Raw genomic sequence first — 22,438 nt, 5'->3', positions numbered from 1 at the left:
GATGCTTCGGGTTACAAACTCCGCTAACCAGGAATTGGTTGCTCCAGGTTAAAAAGGATAAGAACGGAAATCACGCACCGCAGGAGGCCCCATAGCGAAAGTGTGCCTCAGGTTAAGAACTGACCTCTGGAACAAATTACTGTAAGTTCTTAACCTGAGATACCACTGTAAAAACAATTTTTAAAGTCCCGTTTTTCATGAGTGGAACAGGAGCACTCCGCAGCTGACCAATTTTTCGTCTTGTGCAGAAATGTGGAGAAGCTGATAGACACCAAAATTCCTATCCATCCCTATCTAATACAGGAATGCCAAGAAATACCACAGAAACTGGTTCACTTCCCCTGGCCTCTGATACCTTTGCAATATTAAAATGTGATATGCATTTTGTTTTCCTTGTCGGATATAAAATTTATAATCTATCCTCACCAAACAGCAGGCCAGCACACGAAGGAGCCAGGTCTTGTATATTGACTGAGATGCCACTGTTCAGGGGGAGGGAAAGAAGAGGAAAGAATAGGAATTGAGACCAAGGCTGGGTAACAGAAGCTATGACCGTCCCGGAGCCAAAGTGCGGCAGTGTGGGGGCGTTTTGCCAAGGGGAAGGCAGGCAGCAAAAAGCCCTGGCAATTTCTCGCTACACAGTAGACTTTGCAGTCGGAGGTTCATTTTTTCTATGACCCGGCTTCGTAAGACGAAGCGGCAGACATAGAAAACCTCGTCGTCTTATGAGGCAACCTCCGATCGCAAAATCCATTCATCTAGCGAAAAATTCGTCTTACAGGGCATTCGTTAAGCGAGGCACCACTGTATTATGTTAAGTATCCTATATAATAAAGTCCGTGTGTCTCTGCGTCCAGTCCCTGTGTCCCTGTGTCCGCGCTAATGCGCATGTGCCCCACGGACACAGGGACTGGACGAAGAGGCGGGACGTACACATGCGCTCTCTCTCTCCCCCCCTCAACCCTCTGCCTCCCGTTCCCCTGCGGTGGTGGACCAAGATGGTGGCATCGGGCTCCGGGGCCGCGACGGCCCCGGAGCCCGATACCGCCATCTTGGTCCGCCGCCGCCTCCTCCTGACAACCCTACCTGGCCCGTGGGAGGAGCGGCAGGGCCATGGCCTTCCCTCCCTCTCTGTGCTCGGCCGTGGGACACGACGGGAGAGCGCTTTGTTTAATTGCGGTCCTGGCGCGCCCCGCGGCCGAGCGCAGAAAGGGAGGGAAGCCCGCGGCCTTTCTTAACGGGCTGAATGAGACTAGTCTGTAAATAAAGTTTAAGTTAGTTTAGAAGTTACGGTGTGCTTGATTTCTTGAAGACGACTGCTATCCGATTTCCAGTTGAGCAGTAACTCTGCTGGGTCCGAGAAGAAGAAGAATTTTAACAGGCACAGCTGGGAGCGTGCTGGGCGCCATTAAAGGTTGGCAGCGTGGGTCCGTGTTTTACGACCCACTAACGAACTTTATAGCACCTCGATCATAAATACGGCAACAGAACCTCACAACTGCCTTGCGAAGCAGGCCAGGCTGAGGTCCAGCCAGGTCTCCCCAACCCAATCCCACCACAATGGCTACCCTTTGGGGTCCCCAAGACCGGTTCTGGGCTGAGAAGGTCTTCTACTATTACCTGTGGTTGAAGGTCTGTAGTCCCACGCAGGCCGACGCAAACACAACCGCGCGACCGAAACTGTTGGTGTGACCAATGCACACGGCAAAAATGCTGGAAACCCCTGAGCCAATGACCTCAAAGAAGAAGAAAGTCAAAATACCAAATTTAGCTGGTGCTGAATTTAGCAGATGGGGGCGACAGCAGCTTCAGCTATCGTTACCTGACCAGTGTTTCCCAACCACCATCGGGGCCAACAAGCCACTATCTGTATCATTCAAGACAAATTCTGAACGATGGGGGAAGCCAGCTGGCTACTCCTGCGAAGGTTTACTCGGAACAAAGTTCCACGGGGTTCAATGGGACATAGGAAGTTTGTCAACCTAGGCCAATGTTGCCTACTCTGACTGGCAGCAGCTCCCCCCCCCCCACACATTTAACTTACTACCCAGTAAAGGCCCAATTCCATATGTAGCTCATTGTATCGCTTCCAACCATTTAATTAAAATGGGAATTGTGATTTTAACTGCGAAAGCAGTACATGGGGCAGGGAGATATAATCCTCCCCTCCCTGACCCATTGCAGCAAAAATCCCCCTCCCCATGCTGCAGTTATGGGCTGGTGGGAGCAATTAACGTGCCAAAATCAACTCCCTTCTGCATTCCTGTAATTACTTCTTTAAAAATCACGATTGGAAGTGGCGTACTTAGACCTCATGTGTCCTGAGAACGGCAAGCAAGAAGTTCAGGGCACTATAAACTATTCTCTCCTACGTCCTTGCTTTTGACAGCACAAGAAACACCCTCTAAGGGAGGCCAGACGAAGAGATAAATGATCAGCCCCAGGTAACACAGTAAGTTACATGGCTGGGCAGGGATTTCTACCCAATGACATCACTGCGCAAGCCTATCTTCCACTCGGCCATCAGAACTTTATCTCTCCTTCTCTGCACACCCACACCAAGGGATAGCTCAGCCGGCTGAGCCCGAGACTCTTAATCTCAGGGTTGTGGGTTCGAGCCCCACACTGGGCGAACGATTCCTGCATTGCAGGGGGTTGGACTAGTTGGCCCCCGTGGTCCCCCTTCCAACTCTACAATTTCTACACCCAAAAATCTGCTCTGGGAGGGTTCCACCAAGCATTTGCGGAGGGTGCAAGGAGCACTTGGGGAAAGCAGGAAAGGAAGCGGAAGTTTCATTTCTGGAGCAGAAGTTGTTCCGCAGGAACAGTTTTGTGGGCTTCAATCCTGTGTCTCCCTGGTCAAAGTCAACTATAATAATAATAATAATAATAATAATAATAATAATAATAATAATAATATATTATTTATACCCTGCCCATCTGGCTGGGTTTCCTCCGCCACTCTGGGCGGCTTCCAACAGAAATATTAAACTACACTAATTTCTTAAAGATTAAAAGCTTCCCTAAACAGGGCTGCCTTCAGATGTCCTCTAAAAGTCTGGTACTGTAGTTGTTTTTCTTTTTGACATCTGGTGGGATGGCGTTCCACAGGGCGGGTGCCACTACCGAGAAGGCCCTCTGCCTAGTTCCCTGTAACTTGGCTTCTCGCAGTGAGGGAACCGCCAGAAGACCCTCGGCACTAGACTTCAGTGTCCAGGCAGAGCGATGGAGGTGGAGACACTCCTTCAGGTATACTGGACTGTGGCCGTTTAGGGCCTATTCCCTGCTAGCAGAAGCCCACACAATGACTTCCACCAACACAAGGGCCTTCTGCTTCCTCCTGTGCCCCCTCAATTGGCTCTTGGGGAGGTAGGGGTCAGGAGAGAACCGCCCAGAAGAGCCAGACAACAGGGGGAGGAGAGGGGAGATCATCCCGCTAGGCAAGCAGGAACGTTTGTACCAGTGCAATGCTGAATTCCTCTGTCTTCTGTACCACCTTGACTCTAACGCAAAGAACAGATCTCGCAGATCTGCTCACACAAGGAAATGTGTTCCTGTCATGCCAACCTGCTTGCAGATTCAGGGCTTTTTCTCTCACCTGCATGAACTTACGGACAGTGATTGCTTTATATCCTAGAAGGGAGAGAAAAAGAGTGTCAGAAAGTCTGGAGCAGCTTAAAGAGTCGAGCACGGCAGCTGTCCTTAAATATCCAAAGGGCTGTTACACAGAACAGTTTCTGCAGTCTGGGGGCCGCATTGTATCGTTCAGCCCGGACACTGAGGTCCAGTGGCGAGGGCCTTCTGGCGGTTCCCTCAGTGCGAGAAGGGAGGTTACAGGGAACCAGGCAGAGGGCCTTCTCGGTGGTGGCGCCCGCCCTGTGGAACGCCCTCTCACCAGATGTCAAGGAAATAAACATCTACCTGACTTTTAGAAGACATCTGAAGGCAGCCCTGTTTAGGGAAGTTTTTAATGTTTGAAGTTTTATTCTGTTTTTAGTGTTCTGTTGGGAGCCATTCAGAGTGGCTGGGGAAACCCAGCCTGATGGACGTGGTATAAATAAGAAAATTATTATTACTATTATTATTATTATTATTATTAGCAATTTTGGGGGGGGGGCACATGCCCGTGGTGAAAACTGGAGTAGAAGTTTCAAGACTTGCCTTCGCTTATTATAAAACCAAAACACCCTAAAAGAGCAATACAATTGTGACAGACAATGAAAAAGTGATTATAGGTTCCTACTTGCCTTTCCTATGACACCCCATCTCTGGAGATGAGTTATATTCTTCCTGGCAAGAGTCCTATGCTTTTTAAGAGGCACGCAAGCCCATGACATGCAGAAGTTCTGCAGGTGATGCTTTGGAATTAAAAGCTACACCATTTGGATGTTCACCCAAGCCCCTGCCCAACCGCCAGTGTGGAGAGATGGAAGAGGGAAAACACCCCAAGGGATTAAGTCACCTTGATTGATAAACTGGTCGGAAAGGAATCCGCTGAACAAGCTAGTCGGAATTGCCACCAGCCACGGCACAACGTTAAATACCCACCCCTGAAAGGAGAGATAAGGGAAAAGTGAGCACACACACAAAAAGGGCCAGTCCACCAACAGAGGCCTTGACAGTGCAAGAGAATATGGAGCAAGATCTGGCCCTGAATCAGGCATCTTTGAATGTTTACAAGAACATGGCCTGATCATAGAATCATAGAGTTGGAAGAGACCACAAGGGCCATCCAGTCCAACCCCCTGCTGAGCAGGAAATACCATCAAAGCATTCTTGACATATGCCTGTCAAGCCTCTGCTTAAAGACCTCCAAAGAAGGAGACTCCACCACACTCCTTGGTAGCAAATTCCACTGCCGAACAGCTCTTACTGTCAGGAAGTTCTTCCTAATGTTTAGGTGGAATCTTCTTTCTTGTAGTTAGGATCCTGAATGGCCACTGTATCAGAAGCCTCTTGGGGTGGTGTGGTGCTGGCAAACAAGCAAACAGCCTCAGACCAAGTCAATTTCTTTGACTATTTGGTTCAGCACTGTCTCATGTCCTTCAACCTTGGGCTCCCATAGGGTGGTGGACTACAACTCCCATCTTCCCCAGTTTAGCCGTTGGTCAGGGATGATGGGAGTTGAAGCCCAACAATATCAGGGGACCCGAGGTTGAAGAATGTCCCATCTTTTATAAAAATTAATTTAGCTTCTATACCGCTTAATGTATTTTTAAAAATATGCGTGTACAGAAAAGCGGAAGCAACAACAAAAAGCATAAACGAAAGTATTATATGAATACACAGCTACATATAAATTTGTCACATTACTACGAAGGGAGCAATATATAAAAACCAGGGTCAATTCACTTTCCTTTCTGACACACCCTCCCTCTCAGTCTCCAGGTTCTGAGCCAGGGTCCAAACAGACTCTCAGCTCAGCCGCCAAAGAGTTCCTGGACCTTCATCTCAGGCAGAAAAATATCTTCAGCCAACCCTGTTTTTTTTAAAATCATTGCTGATTGATTATGCACTTGTTTATAGGAAGAATTCATTTGTTGTGTGCACATTTGAACAGAAGGTGGTGCAATTTTACCACACTGAGTCTTCCTACAGAGGATTACAGCCCCTGTATTAAGACAATAGGGTTGCCGTATTTCAAAAAGTGAAAATCAGGACAAAAAGGTTGTTGAGGTGGTTTTTTTGGGGGTTTTTTGCAAAATCTTTTTTGGGGGAAAATCACCAAAATCTGGACGTATGTCCCGATTTTCATGGACATTGAAGCAATGCCGTTTCTGACTGCCATATTCCGGCTATGTCCAGGAAATTCTGGACACACGGCAGCCCTAATTACGCAACTATTAAGTCACAGCAGAGTGCAGACAACAGAACATTTGGAACTAATGCTTGCCAGAGTGCTTTGTGAGCATGAGCCTAGTGTGATGTGCACTTATCCAATTTTGGACGCTTCTTTGAAAGCGCCATGTGTGCACTAGCGCAACCGTAAGAACATGTGGTTTGCAGTTATTTTAAAAGATGCAAACCTCCTCTTCTTGCAGCGCAGCTTTAGAGACCACCTGAACCCTTAGTTGGTAAGGCTCATATGACAAGAGCTTTCCAATAGATTCAGCAGGGAACGTCTCTACACGGAGCTTTAGACATTTGCTGAAAACTTTTCCGTGCCACCAAATACACAGACAATTCTGCTTAAACACGTCCTGTAATAGTTGATCTGTTTTACTTTTTTGGCCTAATTTTTTAATTAAAGCTTTTTTAAAAATGATACAAGAAGATAGCAAACAGGGCCGTCTTAAGGTCATCGGGCGCCCTGGTGCAGGGATCCCTCGGGCCTCCCCCCATCTTTTAAAAAAAGGAAAGCTCTTACCTGGCGTGCTAGGCGGTGGGGGGAGCCTCACAGCGGCCCCTGCACCTCACAGCGGGGCCGCGCTGTGCCAGAGGCCGCCCGCCTGCCCGATGCCGGATTGAGTGGGGGAGGGGCGCCACTGCTCCGCGCTGCCTTCCTCCCTTCTCACAGCGGGCCGGGGTGCCTGGGCAGGCCGCGCCGCGCCCTTCCTGGCCGTCTCCCGCAACTCCAGCGCTCGCTGGGTCCACGGCTGTTTCCTTCCCGCCAACAGGGCGCTGTGTTTCATTGGTAGAGGTGCTGCCATGTGGCGTCGCCTCTACCAATGAAACGCAGCGCCCGGCTGAGGGATGACCCTGGCGCTGCAGAGCGGAACAGGATCCTAGTGCCCCTGTTTCACTCGCTTACCTCCCTGCTCTCCCGCCGCGCCTGGGAAAAGGGAGGCCGCCGGGCAGCTCCCCCACTTGCTGGGGCGCCCCTCAGCGCCCCCTGATCGCCCAGGCGCAACACGCCACTAGAGTCAATGGGCGAGCCAGGCCTGACAGCAAATCCATATAAAAACAAAAGCACAAAAAGAGAGCAAGAAAGGAAAAAAAATAAGTAGTTTCTACTGTTATAAATGGCTTTGATTTTTTTTCCCATGGGTGTATGCAGGGTTTTTTTTAAATAAATAAATGGATAAATAAGTAAGACGCATAAGCAAAAAGAACAACACCTCAGAGATTTTGCAGAAAATAGGAATTATTATTAATTCAGAGAATTGGTTGCTTCCCACATAAAGTGTCTCGAAGCGACCTACAGTTAGCGTAGGGGAAACTCTTTCAATTGCTACTAAGGACAAATCTCTTGGCCCGAAAGGTCATGTGTGTCCCTTGAAATTTGCTTTTATGTTTGGACCAGCTGTTCCCCTGGAGCCCAGGAGCTGGGCAGCGACTGGGACAAGCGAGGGCAAAGATCAACCTCTGTGATTCCCCCCCCCTGCCCAGCACACTCTGGACGGCATCATATGACATGCCACATGGCCAGGCCCCCTCAATGTGGGGGCGGGGGAGTAGCCACCCCTGCCAATCACCAACATTTCTCTGATGTAATTACTAAATGAAAAATCAAGGCCTTGAGACAAAGGTTGCCTTAATGCAACAGTGATGGGGAAACTGTGCTCTTCCAGACCTTTCTGGACTACAACTCCCATCATCCCCGACCTCTGGGCATCAGCTGGGATTGGTGGGAGTTGAGTTCAACCATATCTGGAGGGCCACAAGATTTTTCCAATCCTGCTTTTAAAGGGGCAGGCAAGAGTTGCCAACTTGGGAATCCTACTGAGAGCTGGAAGCTCCGTTTATACTTCTGGGAGCCATTCGCAACCCCCTCGAATGTCATTCTCTTTCCTTCTTATCCACAACGCCAGCTTACTTTGGAATCGGGAAAAGTCTCCTTGAAGAAAGTCGGCAGCCAGGAGAGGAGGGTGAAAAAGGAGCCAGCCGCACACAGCTGAGCTGTGATCACTGCCCTGGGGGGAGATATACAGGAGACGTCGTCGTTAGATATGGTGGGTCATTAGGGTACGCACAAACACACACACACACACACACACACACACACACACACACACATGTTTTCAAGGAAACTGAGCAAGTACTATAACTGGCAGCTCAGGCACAGAGCATGTGCAGAACAGTAATGGGGAAATTTTGGCCCTCTGGCTGTTGCTGGACAACTTCCAACACCCCTGACCACTGGCCACGTGGGGCTGAGGCTCTTGGGAGGTGGAGTCCAACAATACCTGGAAGGTCCAAGGCTCTCCAGCCCTGATTTAGAAGGTCCCGGGTTTAGTCCCTGGTATCTCCACTTGAAGAAGACTCAGGTACAGGGGAAGACCTCTCCCTGAGACCCTGGAGATTTACTGCCAGCCAAAGTAGATTACATGGGATTTGCTAGGACAAACAGCGAGATGGGATATAAGCAGGGATGTTGGAGAAGTCTGACGAAAACAAGGGCAGGAATAAGATGTCCGCTTCTTTGTTCTGTGTCCAGAAAGGAAATCAAATTGGCAAACATGATTGATATTCACTGCTGTTGGTGCCTTCGGTCCACAAACAATATGCAATTGATTGTTCCCCTCCCCAACCGTTTGAATTACGTTTCATTTGCACTGGAATCAATGGGGTGGAGTAACATAATGACAGTGTAATTTGAGTACAGGGGAATCTTGATTCTCGAACTTAATCCGTTCTGGAAGTCCGTCTGACTCCCGAAACGTTGGAAAACCAAGGTGCGGCTTCCAACTGGCACCATCGCCCCAGAAACAATAGCTGACAGCCGCATTGGATATTCGGCTTCTGAAAAACGTTCGAAAACCGGAACACTTTCGGTGTTCGGGAGCTGATTTGTTTGTCAACAAAGTCGTTTGAGAACCAAGGTTCCACTGTAATTAAGTATGTAATTTCATCATAGCGGAAAGCGAGACAAATAACGGTATTTGGCAGGAGATGAACTGAAGTGGAAGGGAAAGGGTGCCACATGCGACAAATGCAGGATGGAAAGGGTAACAACATCTTTTTACATCCCTCGGTATAAGGCAGCTGCTGCTGTATTGTGAACTATGGGGTGGATGTGGGGTTTATTGGGGAAAGCAGAGGGAGACGGACAAACAGCAAGCTACCATGAGGGCTAGAAACTTACTTTTAAAGAAATTGAAAGCAGAGCCAGCTGACCACCAGTCACGGCCAGAATGGAAAAAGAAGTAAAAATGATTTGTAGGTGGAAGCAGTGCAAATATAAGCCCTGTTCACATATCTCAAAGCATGGAGGCACCAGCTGACTCTGCTCCAGGCATCCCCAACCTGCGGCCCTCCAGATGTTTTGGCCTACAACTCCCATGATCCCTAGCTAACAGGACCAGTGGTCAGGGATGGTGGGAATTGTAGTCCAAAACATCTGGTGGGCCAAAGGTTGGGGGGTGCCTGCTCTACTCCACTTGAGTTCTGCATCTGTGCTAGCATATCTGGAGAACTCTTCGCGCGGTCAGGAACCCTACTTACATGAAGGCCCCCTGCACATATAGCTGTATCAGGAGAGGTTGGTCTTTATGGCTGGGGCTGATAGCAGCCATGGTGCAAAACATTTGTGGGTCCCAGGCTGACAAAGAACTGGACGGATGAATACAGGACAGCGACTTACCATACAGGGGCCTTTTTGAATATCTGTTTCCAAGGCACTTTGGTCTGTTTGCGTAAGGAGAGGCCCTTTGCTAAGCCTTCCAAAGGGATGATGAGTTCTACGTCAAGCAAAGAAGACATATTTAAACCCAGGGATTAATAATATCCAGAATCAATGCATGCAGGGGCTGAAACTGAGGTACTGTACCGTATATAATATCTAAACGTTCTCCCTATCTTATTAGCATTAACAGAGAACTATCTTTTAACAAGAACCTATTTCAAACCTGCGCTGTCATAGTGCTGGCTTCTTTCAAAACATTTTCTGGCAAGTGCAAAGCTTCCTTTTGTATTTTGCTCAATCCCTTATTCACAATCCCTGCGCCAAATACCACTTTAGCCCGCAAGGGGGTCCACAAAAGCACACTTCAGGTTTCCGATGATCAGCTGGGAGGGAGGGCGGGCTTGCAATGAGAGGGGAAATTGTCCTTTACCCTTTCCATTCATTAGGTATTTGCACATGCAGTAAACCCACAGCAACGTCAGGGCCCCCGAGAAGTAGAAGACGCTCTTCCAGCCATACCAGTCGAGGAGCAGGGACCCAGCAGCCCCCATCACCAGCGTCCTGGAGGGGGAAGGGAGAATTAGGATGACAGGAGGGGCAATGGGAGTTTCTGCTAACCAGGCAAGGTCTTTTCCCACCTGCCTGACCCCACCCTCCGGCCTTCAAAAGGAAGCTGTTTCTTCTGCGAGAGTCATGGAGGTGGGGAGAGTGAATTTTGCAAATTCAGCAATGCTGTTTGTTTTGGGCTGTTTGTTCATTAATGTTGTTAATAATATTGTTTCGTGGATCATGAGTGCTGGAATGCTTTGCCAGTTTTATTGTGTTTTTAATATTCTGTTGGGAGCCACCCAGAGTGGCTGGGGAAACCCAACCAGATAGGCGGGGTATAAATAACATATTCTTATTATTATTATTTATTATAATATGACTTTTGTTGCGGCTGCGCTCAGTCAGTAGAGTATGAGACTCTCAGTCTCGGGGTCGTAGGTTCAAGACCCACATTGGGCAAAAGATTCATGCACAGCAGGGGGTTGGACTAGATGACCCTCAGGGGCCCCTTTCCCACTCTACGACTCTACCAGTAGAATTTATCTTGTAACTTACCCAAACTGAGATCCTGTCCCAACCGTGCTGTATGTGAATGCCCTTTCGTTCTCCCGCACTTTCCGGGAAAACAGGCTTGCCAAGGCAGGAAAGTAAACCCCTAAAAAAAAGGTTGAGGGGGAGGAAATTCCATTATAATCAGCAACAGGTTTGATGTAGGTCCTGCGAACGCTACACAGCTCCTCTTTGCCACCGATTGTCTAAGAAATTCCTCTCTCTTTTTTTAATTCCACACCCAACAGGGTAATGGCGCTGTTTGTCAACATTATTTTGCTGGCACCTTTCCCTCCCAAACCTTGGATATTGTGGGCACTGCATATCCAAACGTTTGCCAGGAGGGTTATGCAGGGCCTTTTTTACCACATGAGTCTCCGGATAAAGGTTGACACATGCTGTGTGGGATGTGATACATAAGTAGCAGTCAAGTACAACATTCCTTGTATTCCTAGAGTGGACATGCAGGGGAATGTTTGGTCCAGCCAGTCAAAACTTCCTGTTTCCTCCTGGCTGGGGCATACTTCCTTTGCATGTGACTACTAAAGGTGGGTGTGACCTTACCTGTCCAGATAACAAAAGGACAAGGCACGCAGCACATCTCTCTCTTTTTTATTTCCTCCGTTGTTGGAGCAGCTTTTTAGCTAGAGATGCTCTGTTGGCTTCCAGCCAACACTAGGATAGCTCCACATGTATATACTGTACTTTGTAACTAAGTCTGCATTCAGGAATCCAGCTGTGAACTGAATGTGAGTAAACTACTTTTACTTACTTTACACAAGATTGTGGCATGTTTATTCTTTTAAGAGGGATATAAGGAAACTTACCAGGAACCTAATCGTGAGAGGCGTATACAAGCCTGCAACCAGCTACCCACTGTGCGTTTAAAAGGGGAATGTGAAGCTCTGCTAAGTAGGGCGGTTCATAAAAAGCTTTTTTTTAAAAAAAAAGCCTGCCCCAAAGGTCTTATCTTACTACATTAGGGATTATATAGCTATATCTGAAATTTCACACACATGAGTTAATATCTTGACCCTCCTCCACGAAAATAGCTCTTTACTTGGCCGTCTTCCTATGTCGTGAAGGCTGAAATTTCAATTCAAGGTCAAGATATCAGGGTCAAGATATTAACTGATATGCATGAAATTTCAGATATAGCTATGTAATCCCTAGTGTAGTAAGATAAGACCTTTGAAGCAGGCATTTTTTTAAAAAAATAAAAAATAATGAACTGCCCTACTGCTAAGTAAAGGAACTTGCTAGCGTAAGTTAGGAAGGATATTAATAAACAATATATCCTCTCCTGCCTCCCTGAACATTCCCACGTTGCAGTGTGCATGCTGCCTGCAAGCCCTTTTGGCAAATGGTCATGGGATGATCACAACAACCCAACTGCTCAAAGGTTTTGGGGGTACCAGGAAAAGCCTGGAACGAGGTACGAGTTGTCCAGGTGAAGGAGAGAACAGGAAAAACATTTTAGTTATGCTGCACTTTTTTGTGAGTGCACCTAAGCAAATTCATTCATTCATTTCCTTCCTTCCTTTTGGATCATGAATTGGCTGAGCTCACCCGGTCCCTGTTTCTTGGGAATTTTGGGACAGTCTTGGAAGCAGGTCATCTCACCTTGCAGCAAACCCATAAGGAACCGGGAGAAAGCGATGAGAACCAGCTGAGCGGAGCCGACATAGGTGAGCAGAGGGGTGATGGCCGTGATGGAGCCCCAGACGGATGCAGAGAGAAGGATGACTTTCTCTCCTCCTATCCTAGAAGGCAGGAAAGAGTCAGGGTACCGGCCCCAAAGGTGCTTTCTGCACTTCAGGTCCAAAGTTCCCAACCTTACGCCTATTCAAAGCCTGCAAGCAGAAACTAAGTGCCACAACTGATATTCAGAAGCATGCTGCCTCCAACAATGGAGGGAGGATAGGCAGGGTGGATAAAAATCAATTATATATATATATATATATATATATATATATATATATATATACTGTATATATATATATATATACTGTATATATATATATATATATATATATATATATATATGTATGATTTAAAAAAATTTAAATCAATATATTTATTTATTTAAATCAGATTTATAAATAAAATGCTTTTGGAGGAAAAATCTTTCTAAAGATACTTTTCTATTTAAGTTACATTATAGTCCAAAGGCTATTCATCAGTAAATAAGGATTTGTTTTAAGTTTTTCCATGTGTGCTAAAACTCAGGCTCAGTTTGTTTGTTTTTTTAAAAAAAATTGTTTAACCACATCAGTTAACAAACATGTATATATATGCTATGAAGCTATTGTTTTAGTTGAATAAGTTGTTTAAATTGTTTTTAAGGAAATTATTGTTTTTCCCCTTCCAATAAAGTACAGCAGAAAAGTTGTCCAAATATAAACAGTTAACTTATTAAACCTCACCGTAATTTCATAATTATCTGTCTATGTATTTCTAATAGTATAATCAAATCGGTAATTTTTGATATAACTGCAAAAAAAACTACTCTGAAAATTTATTATTCCAAAAATGAAACCTTCATCTGGTTGTAAATATTAAGATGATACCAGCAAGAATGAGTCTTTCTGTGAAAAAAAAATGATTTAAATCAAGTCTTACTGACTAGTGATTTAAATCGTGATTTAGATCGATTTGATTTAAATCAAATCCACCCCGCCTTCAGGGTTAGTAGCCACAGACAACTGCCACTCAGAATCCAAATGGCAAAATAAAAAGTTCTAGCGGATGTCAAAAAAAGTGTGGTTCTTCCCTTTGGCTCTAGAAGGGGCGCAGTGCGAGACAAGTCATACCGATCACTCAGGTGGCCTCCGGCGATTTGGGTCAGGCAGTAGCCCCAGAAGAAGCTGCTCAGAACAATGCCCGACTGCCTCTTGTCCCAGTCGAAGTGAGCGCTCATGGCAGCGACAGAGATGGGCAGGGCGACCCTCGTGCAGTAGAGCAGGCAGGTCCCAAGTAGCAACGCTATGGTCCATATTCGAGATTCAGGCCTGCAAACATGAAGAGAAAGGAGTGCTCCTTTTTTAAAAAAAAATGCTAATAATAATAATAATAATAATTTTTTAAATATTTTATTGGATTTTAACAATACAGAAAAAGAAGAAAAAGAATGCAAAACCAATTTGTCCATTCTTATTCCCCCAAATTCTTCACATTTCAAAGACAATTAAAAATAAAAAAGACTAAAAAAAGAAAATACAACAATAAGAAGAAAAATAAAAATACAATAACATCATTCTCAAACTTCTAAACTAATCCTTTCTGACTTCCCCATTTCCCCTTCTTGAGTTCTAATTATTAAAAATAAGTCTCGCAGTTCCCAAATCTAACATCACATTCTTTTGTCTAAATTTTAACTTCTTCATTACTATTAGTCATTCTTTTTATACTTTAACTTCTTTATTACTAACCTCCTCTCTCCAAAATTGCTATTACCCTGTTTCTCATATTTTAAGACATACCCATAAAATAAGCCATAGCAAGATTTTAAGCATTCAAGGAATATAAGCCATACCCCGAAAATAAGACATAGTGATAGGCACAGCAGCAATGCCGGCCGCGGCAGGAGGAGGAGGAAAAAAATAAGACATCCCTTGAAAATAAGTCATAGTGTGTTTTTTTGAGGAAAAAATAAATATAAGACATGTCTTATAATATGAGAAACACGGTATCTAACTACTAATCTCTATCCCTTACCCAAAAATATTTAAACTTAACATCCAAATCTTTTACCCATTTATTCCCACCCTCACAGCAAGTTCCCACCCCCTTTTCCCTGAAGTCGGTGTCTCCAGATGCATCAGCCAGTTCCTTAATACAATCCTTAATACATTCCAAGGTCAGACCATATTACATCAAACAATACCAGACAATCCAAAACTTCCTCAACCCACCCCTAGTCTGTCCCAGTCCAACTTTTGCCGAACTCTTGCCCTCCTCTTCTGTAATCCTCTTCTGGAATAATAATAATTATTTATTACTTATACCCCGCCCATCAGGCTGGGTTTCCCCAGCCACTCTGGGCGGCTTCCAGCAAAATATTAAAATACAACAATTCATCAAATATTAAAAGCTTCCCTAAGCAGGCCTGCCCAGATGTCAAAGAAATAGCCAACTATCTGACTTTTAGAAGACATCTGGTGGAAGAGCATTCCACAGGGCGGGTGCCACTACCGAGAAGGCCCTCTGCCTGCTTCCCTGTAACCTTACCCCTGTAAGCACAGACCTGCGGTAAGGTCAAAGGAGAGGAACTGGACAAAGAATGATCCAAGGAGTCCTCAACGGCAGAACAGGAGGGAGATAACAAGCGGTATGTTACAACGGCTGTGAAGGCGGATGAAGGCTGCAGCAGATAAGAATCTACCGGTCGTCGTGATACTCATGCCGTTGGAATAGAGCCTTACTGCAAAGACTGTGTGTTGGTCAGCGTGCACTGATCTACACACATTAAAAATTACATCCAAGGCATCTTCCAAAAACCCATCCCAAATCCAAACCCCCCAAATCCCATGGCGACTGGCAAATGGTAACGGACGCAGGACCATGAAACCTGGAAGCCCCTAGTCATGAACCGGCACATGGGTGGTGGAACGAGGTGGGTGGTGGCACATGGGTGGTGGACTCAAGGAACGAGGCAGTTGAGCAGCTCGGCAGCTGTATCCATGACTGAGCAGCACAATCTTACTTGGCTACCAGTGATTGCCAAAGAAGAAGAAAAGAAGACTTGGCAGTGCTTTTAAACGCGTCGGCTTTTACTTCTGTGCTGTTTGCAACTGTCTTTACTGCATTTTGAGCCTCGCCATGAGACATGTGCGGGATGCGGGTGGCACTGTGGTCTAAACCACTGAGCCTAGGACTTGCCGATCAGAAGGTCGGCGGTTCGAATCCCCGCGACGGGGCGAGCTCCCGTTGCTCGGTCCCAGCTCCTGCCAACCTAGCAGTTCGAAAGCACGTCAAAGTGCAAGTAGATAAATAGGTACCGCTCCGGCGGGAAGGTAAACGGCGTTTCCGTGTGCTGCTCTGGTTTGCCAGAAGTGGCTTAGTCATGACCTGGAAGCTGTACACCGGCTCCCTCGGCTAGTAAAGCAAGATGAGTGGCGCAACCCCAGAGTCATCCGTGATTGGACCTAATGGTCAGGGGCACCTATGAGACATGTGCATGGAAGGCAATTTAATAATTTTCCTGCACAGCCGAGGATGAGAGATTGGCTTCTCAGCAGAGGCAAGATTTGAAGTGGGGACTTCCTGACTTTCAGCCTGGTTGCTTGCCCCCCCCCTCCAACCCTGGCCCTTACCCTGTTGTGGCTGTCACTTCCCCATCACCATCCATGCCTGTTACACTCAATCTGATTCAGATCACATAGCGCAGGCAAGGCAGGTTCCCTTCGGGGCCTCGGCAAGTCCGACTGGTCTCCCTTCCTGTAGCGGCTCCTCACGTTGTCACAGGCCTTCAAAAGACCTGCCACTCACCTGTCATCCTGAACTGAGCTGGCACGGCGGCCCCAGCAGTGGATTAGCAATCCTGACGGTAACTTGGCACGGCGCCCAAATCCTTTGCGGGAGGGCAAAAAGAGAAAGCGCTCGCTCCTCCCTTCCGCGAACACAGTTCTTGGCAAGCTGCTCCAACTCCACAGCAGTTTTGACCGAACAAAATTTATATATAATACATTAGCAAACCTGCTAGCCAGTTAGTTCCAAATGGAATACAGATCCGGATTTTTTTTATTTTTATTTTTTAAGCACTGTAGATTTCCTTTAATACCCTGTGTTTCCCATTGAGGGAGAAAGGCAGAATTTAAGAGCTGGACACCTGCTTCTTTGCTTTGCTCTGCTGAATAAGACCCATCTAAATGGGGAATGCAACTAACCCAGGTCACTTGTCCCAGTTCTCATGAAAATATTTAACTCTCATCATCATCATCATCATCATCATCATCAAGAATTACTGAATGCATATAGCATACATCACAGGCAAAATACCGTGTGCAATTGACAATTATGATCACCATTAAGCCATGTAAAAACGGTGTGCATTTATTTTTACTTCTATGCAATGTACATTTTTAAATTGCTGGATTTATTTATATTTTGATTCTCCCCCCCCCCCCCAGGACTTCCTGCTTTTAGCTCCTGGCTTTGCAATGATCGTTTTAACGTATGTTTTTAAGTTTTATGCAGACTGCTTAGATGTTGGAATGTTTTTACAATAAGCAGTATACACATTCTGTTAAATAAACATGAAAGCGAGCAGCGAAGCCCATTTATAATGTTTCACAACCAGGAACAAACAGGACAAATATTTTTCCAACAAGAAAAGAAGGGTCAATTCCACTCTCAGCAGAAACAATTCTCTTCCCCCCACCCTTATTTTTTAGGGTCCATGCAGGCATGTGATGAGATTCCCCTGACGGCATCATGGAGGCATTAGTGGGAGTTTGCTATCTGATTACCACGTCCATCATGGCGGCTTGTCCCAAAATGTCTCAGAATGGGTGTCTGGGGGTTTTTTTTTGACAAAAGAACTTTAACCTTCCTGTTCTGGCTCTAGATGTTCCCTGAATAAGCTCACCCACCTGCAAGGATGGGGTCCAAAGGGCAGAATGTGCAAGAGAAGCAGTACAGTTCTGCATTTTGAGAAAGAGGGACAGAGGAAGACCTGTGCGCTGGGTGAAGGACGGAAAGATCACAGTGAAAGTGGGCAATTACGACAGAACTCTCCGTTCGAATTGCAAACACCAGCTTGAACCCTTGCACACATTTTACAGGAGGGAAAGGAGGAAATGCAAAAGGCTTTCTAGATCACTATCTCGTTTTTCCAAACTCTTTGCTTGTGTAATAGGATCTTGGCCTTCCTGGCTTAGGAGACCAAGGCCTCTTGGGTCTGTTGACAGTCTGTGGACATTGTGGCTTTTGCTTAACATCCAGTGCGATGAAGGGCTTTGCAGAACTCGAATGTTTGCTCACAAAAGAACTCTGGCGTTTTGGTTGGTCCTCCTGTCATACATTTGCACCCTGCCTTTCCTCCGAGTAGCTCAGAACTTTCGAACATGGCCTTTTGCCAACCCCCATTTTATCCTCTTAACAACCAACCCTGCAAGGTGGGCAGAGAGGTAAAGGTAAAGGGACCCCTGACCATTAGGTCCAGTTGTGGATGACTCTGGGGTTGCGGCGCTCATCTCGCTTTACTGGCCAAGGGACCCGGCGTACAGCTTCCAGGTCATGTGGCCAGCATGGCTAAGCCACTTCTGCTAAACCAGAGCAGCGCACGGAAATGCCGTTTACCTTTCCGCCAGAGCAGTACCTATTTATCTACTTGCACTTTGAGGTGCTTTTGAACTGCTAGGTTGGCAGGAGCAGGGACTGAACAACGGAAGCTCACCCCGTCAAGGGGATTCGAACCACCGACCTTCTGATTGGCAAGCCCTAGGCTCTGTGGTTTAACCCACACTGCCACCCGCTGTGGCTAAAAGATCACTGAGCACACTTCATGGGTAAATGTACAGCTTTACCGTCCATTTTAGATCCCGCCTCCCCATGGACCAATACAGTTGTGTATTAAGAAAGTCATTTCATAAAAGTCCTTTGCTCCCAAATTCCAGGTTACAAGTCACTTGGGTTCAGAGTTCAAAATTTGCCAGGTGCAAATAGCAACTAGACATTCCGTTTTAGTGACTGTAAAAATGGTTTAAGGAGCCATTTGGGGCCTAGCATATATCTTGGGTTTCTAACACTGCTGGGGTTGAATGAAGGATTCCGCTGGTGCAAGAGGACTTCCTTTTCCACTTCTACTCCCCAGGACCCCCTTGCAAATCTGCTCTGGGAGGGTCTCCCAAACCTCCAGAAAATAACATGAGTCAGCAGTGTGATGCAGCAGCTAAAAAAGCCAATGCAATTCTGGGCTGCATCGATAGGAGTATAGCATCTAGATCAAGGGAAGTAATAGTACCACTGTATTCCACTCTGGTCAGACCTCACCTGGAGTACTGTGTCCAGTTCTGGGCACCACAGTTCAAGAAGGATACAGACAAGCTGGAACGTGTCCAGAAGAGGGCAACCAAAATGGTCAAAGGCCTGGAAACGATGCCTTATGAGGAACGGCTTAGGAAGCTGGGTATGTTTAGCCTGGAGAAGAGAAGGTTAAGGGGTGATATGATAGCCATGTTCAAATATATAAAAGGATGTCATATAGAGGAGGGAGAAAGGTTGTTTTCTGCTGCTCCAGAGAAGCGGACACGGAGCAATGGATTCAAACTACAAGAAAGAAGATTCCACCTAAACATTAAGAAAAAGTTCCTGACAGTAAGAGCTCTTCGGCAGTGGAATTTGCTGCCAAGGAGTGTGGTGGAGTCTCCTCCTTTGGAAGTCTTTAAGCAGAGGCTTGACAGGCATATGTCAAGAGTGCTTTGATGGTGTTTCCTACTTGGCAGGGGGTTGGACTGGATGGCCCTTGTGGTCTCTTCCAACTGTATGACTCTATGATTTTGAGAGGCAGGGACTGGAAGGGACAGGAGACGAAGCTAGAGTCATCTGCGTGCAGAGAACTCTGGAGCTGTAAGCCTTTGACAAACAGCCTCCTTCCCTGTTTGTCATAACTTCTTCCCACCATTATGCAACAATTAACTAACCAGCCTCGTATATTTATGTTCTGGAGAATGATTAACCAAGCCTTGGCCACGCATGCTTTCATTCAGGCTCAGTCCACGGCTACAACAGAGGCAAAGGAGCCAACTAGTTCTGCTTGTTATTTAGTGTTATTTATTTAGTGTTATAAGCAGTGCTTTTTTCCTAAAAAAAATGTTTAGGGGTACTCTCATTTTGACTCAAGAGAACCACTGTATAGCTCAAATCAGGAAAAATAAATAGAGTAAATAAGTACAAAGATTCACAAAATGTTTTGGGGCATGCGTACCCCTGCGTCCCCAAGGGAAAAATAGCACTGGTTATAAGAATTTTAAATTCTCAAATATAGAATATTCATATATGCACACATATCTAAATATATGAACCATGTGTCTGACGTAGTATGGGAAAGCAATCCTGAAGCCATTTAGACTTGCCAATTGACCTCAAATATTCCTCTGCAGTAAGGGAGGCAAATGGGGAAAGCCTTCTAATTGTCCTTTTGCTTGCAAATCCTCTCTTAAGGGCGCATTTGTGTATGAATAGGGTGAGCCTGTGACCTGGATTCAGGAACTAAAGTATGAACCATCCCAAAAGAATGGCCAGACTGCCCAGGTAATGTAATCAGTGACCGCCTCCTTCTGTGATGTATGTATGATGTTTTGGGGGATGGTATTGGGCTACAGGGTGGGCAATTTCAAAAGTCTATATAAGGGCTTGTGCACCATTGTTCAGAGTTTCCTCCCTCCTGCGTGTGGTGAGTGGGGACCCTGTTGCAACATTTCCTTGAATAAAGATCAGGCTTACTAGCTGCTTTGCTTCTCAGTATACTCTGGTTGCCTCTGTTATTTTCTCCTACCGATAGGGAACCCACTTAAGGACTCGATACGGGCTCAGGAATACCCCATAAGGGAAAGGGATCACAGAAGGAGGCAGTCTACAACAGAAATCCTGTCTGCCAGGATACCTGATAATGGTCACTGGCTGCATTACCACCTGGGCAGTCTGGCCATTCTTTTGTGATGGTTCATACGTCAGTTCCTGAATCCAGGTCACAGGATTCATACACAAATACGCCCTTAAGACAGGTAAGCAAACGACAATGGAGAGGCTTTCCCATTTCCTTCCTCCTTGCTGAGAAACATTTGAAGTCAACTTGGGAGAGTCAAAATGGTTTCAGGATTGTTTTCCTGTACTATTTCAGACACGTGGTTTACATACTTATGTATGGGTTTGCCTTGTAAATTTATGAACATCTAGTTTATGTATTTGAGACCTTAAATTCTTACAACAACAGTAAATGGACAAAACTACAAAGATTCACAAAATGTTTAGGGGTGTGCGTACCCCTGCGTACCCCCAGAAAAAAAGCACTGGGTAAACCTAAAGTGAAGCTTCCTAGAACTGTTCAAGTGTTTTTCTGTTCTTTGGGCACTCTGCACATGCCCCAACAGAATAGGGGTCTCTGAATAACCCCTGGCACCCTTAACAAACTAAGAGTTCCCAGGATTGTACTGTATTAAAGATAGGTTAAAAAAGAAAATTAAAGGATCTCAGGCTGGCTAATCAGGGACACCTTTTTAATTGATCTGTCAAGTGCCATAAGCTCTGCAGTTCCAATTTCCATTGTCTAATTTTCCATTGTCTTGGAAGCTGTTTCCTAATCTCACTAGAAGGCATTCCATGATGACTTGAAGGAGTGGTTCATAGCCTACATAATGAACCCTTTCTCTCTATACACAGGTCACAATCCAGAACAACAACACTTTAGCTGGTTAGGCTTGAGTCGGAGGCCGACATTTGCCAGGCTAGCAAATCCTTGCCAAAACAAACCCAGCGCTGTGGAAATGGCCCAAATAAATGAGAAGTGGATAAAATGGTTTGAAAGAAAGCGCTGTACTTTTCACAGGTACAAGCTAAGCTTCTTGCAGCCCAAGTCCCAGGGCTGTTTACACAGAGAGGCAAGGTCAGGATTTCAGCCTTAGCTCTTAGTACATTCAAGAGGGCCAAATCATAATTCTTTTTAATTCTAAGCTTACAAAAATAAAAAAATAAAATAAAGACTAACATTTGCATTTCTCTGAAGCAAATGCAACTTTGATGCGTAAGAAATGGGAAATGATTAACTAAAAGTGAATAATGCCATGTTTACAAAATAAATGCATGGAAGCAATGCAGTTCATTGGGGGGTAGCCTAATTAATAATGATAATGATAATGATAATGATAATGATAATGATAATGATAATAATTTATTTATACCCTGCCCATCTGGCTGGGTTTCCCCAGCCACTCTGGGTGGCTTCCACCAAAATAGGTCATGTCGCCCAACCCTTTGCAATGCAGGGATAACAGCTGAAGAATTCTTGACCGACAGCCACCCAACTCCAAAGAAGAAGCTCCAATGTGCTTATCTACAATACTTCTTCAGCGTCCCCAATAGTTGTTTTTTTGAATCGAACCCGCTGTTTTGCATGGCATTTGTAAATAATATACAATGACTCCACGTGACCATTGCAAAAAAGGGAATTGAGAGTGGAATAATAAGCTTTGGGCAAATCCTAACAAAATAGCTTTGAATCACATCTGACAATAAAGAAATGGGAATATGTGGGCAGCTTCAGAATCAAAGCATTCCATAATTTATGTGCGAGTTATTTATGTACTTCTTCACAGTACAAATTAGTCCCAGAGCTGAATGTTCTGTCATAGTACAGGGAATAACTAACCACACACCACAGGGAGGAAAATGTGAGTTTGGGGAATACAGTGCTCATAAATCCACAAACAGGAACTGTAACAGAAAGGAGATAAGAAGACTTCCACACAACAGTTTATTATGGGGACTCGGGACTCAGTGTTGGCTCAGGAAGCCAAGTTTTTCGCTGCACCCACGTTCCCATCATCATCAAAATGACACCCTGGTTCTTTCCCCCTCCAATCGGCCTTGGCCCAGTATACCTGAAGGAGCGTCTCCACCCCCACCGTTCAGCCCAGACACTGAGGTCCAGCTCTGAGGGCCTTCTGGCGGTTCCCTCCCTGCAAGAAGTGAGGTTACAGGGAACCAGGCAGAGGGCCTTCTCGGTAGTGGCACCCGCCCATCAGATGTCAAAGAGAAAAACAACTATCTGACTTT

General features: G+C 45.8%; 1 protein-coding gene across 2 annotated transcripts in view; it reads right to left on the bottom strand.

Annotated features, from left to right (window-relative positions):
• Positions 1 to 22,438, bottom strand: part of SLC17A9 (solute carrier family 17 member 9) — a 29,286-nt gene that overhangs the window by 6,059 nt on the left and 789 nt on the right. Inside the window, exons 2-11 of one of the 2 annotated variants that reach the window (XM_035122960.2) lie at positions 13,477 to 13,674; positions 12,287 to 12,426; positions 10,670 to 10,769; positions 9,996 to 10,126; positions 9,524 to 9,620; positions 7,757 to 7,853; positions 4,463 to 4,550; positions 3,599 to 3,633; positions 1,621 to 1,736; positions 427 to 482 (exon numbers count right to left, since the gene is read on the bottom strand). In XM_035122960.2, the coding sequence (XP_034978851.1) occupies positions 427 to 482; positions 1,621 to 1,736; positions 3,599 to 3,633; positions 4,463 to 4,550; positions 7,757 to 7,853; positions 9,524 to 9,620; positions 9,996 to 10,126; positions 10,670 to 10,769; positions 12,287 to 12,426; positions 13,477 to 13,674 (1,058 nt within the window). The remainder of the gene's footprint in view (positions 1 to 426; positions 483 to 1,620; positions 1,737 to 3,598; positions 3,634 to 4,462; positions 4,551 to 7,756; positions 7,854 to 9,523; positions 9,621 to 9,995; positions 10,127 to 10,669; positions 10,770 to 12,286; positions 12,427 to 13,476; positions 13,675 to 22,438) is intronic. The other variant, XM_060277343.1, reaches the window with a different exon arrangement.

This window comes from Zootoca vivipara, chromosome 7 (assembly GCF_963506605.1).
Source record: "Zootoca vivipara chromosome 7, rZooViv1.1, whole genome shotgun sequence".
Lineage (NCBI taxonomy): Eukaryota > Metazoa > Chordata > Lepidosauria > Squamata > Lacertidae > Zootoca > Zootoca vivipara.
The sequence above is the reverse complement of the archived record's forward strand: the minus strand, read 5'-3'. Positions and strand labels throughout refer to the sequence as shown.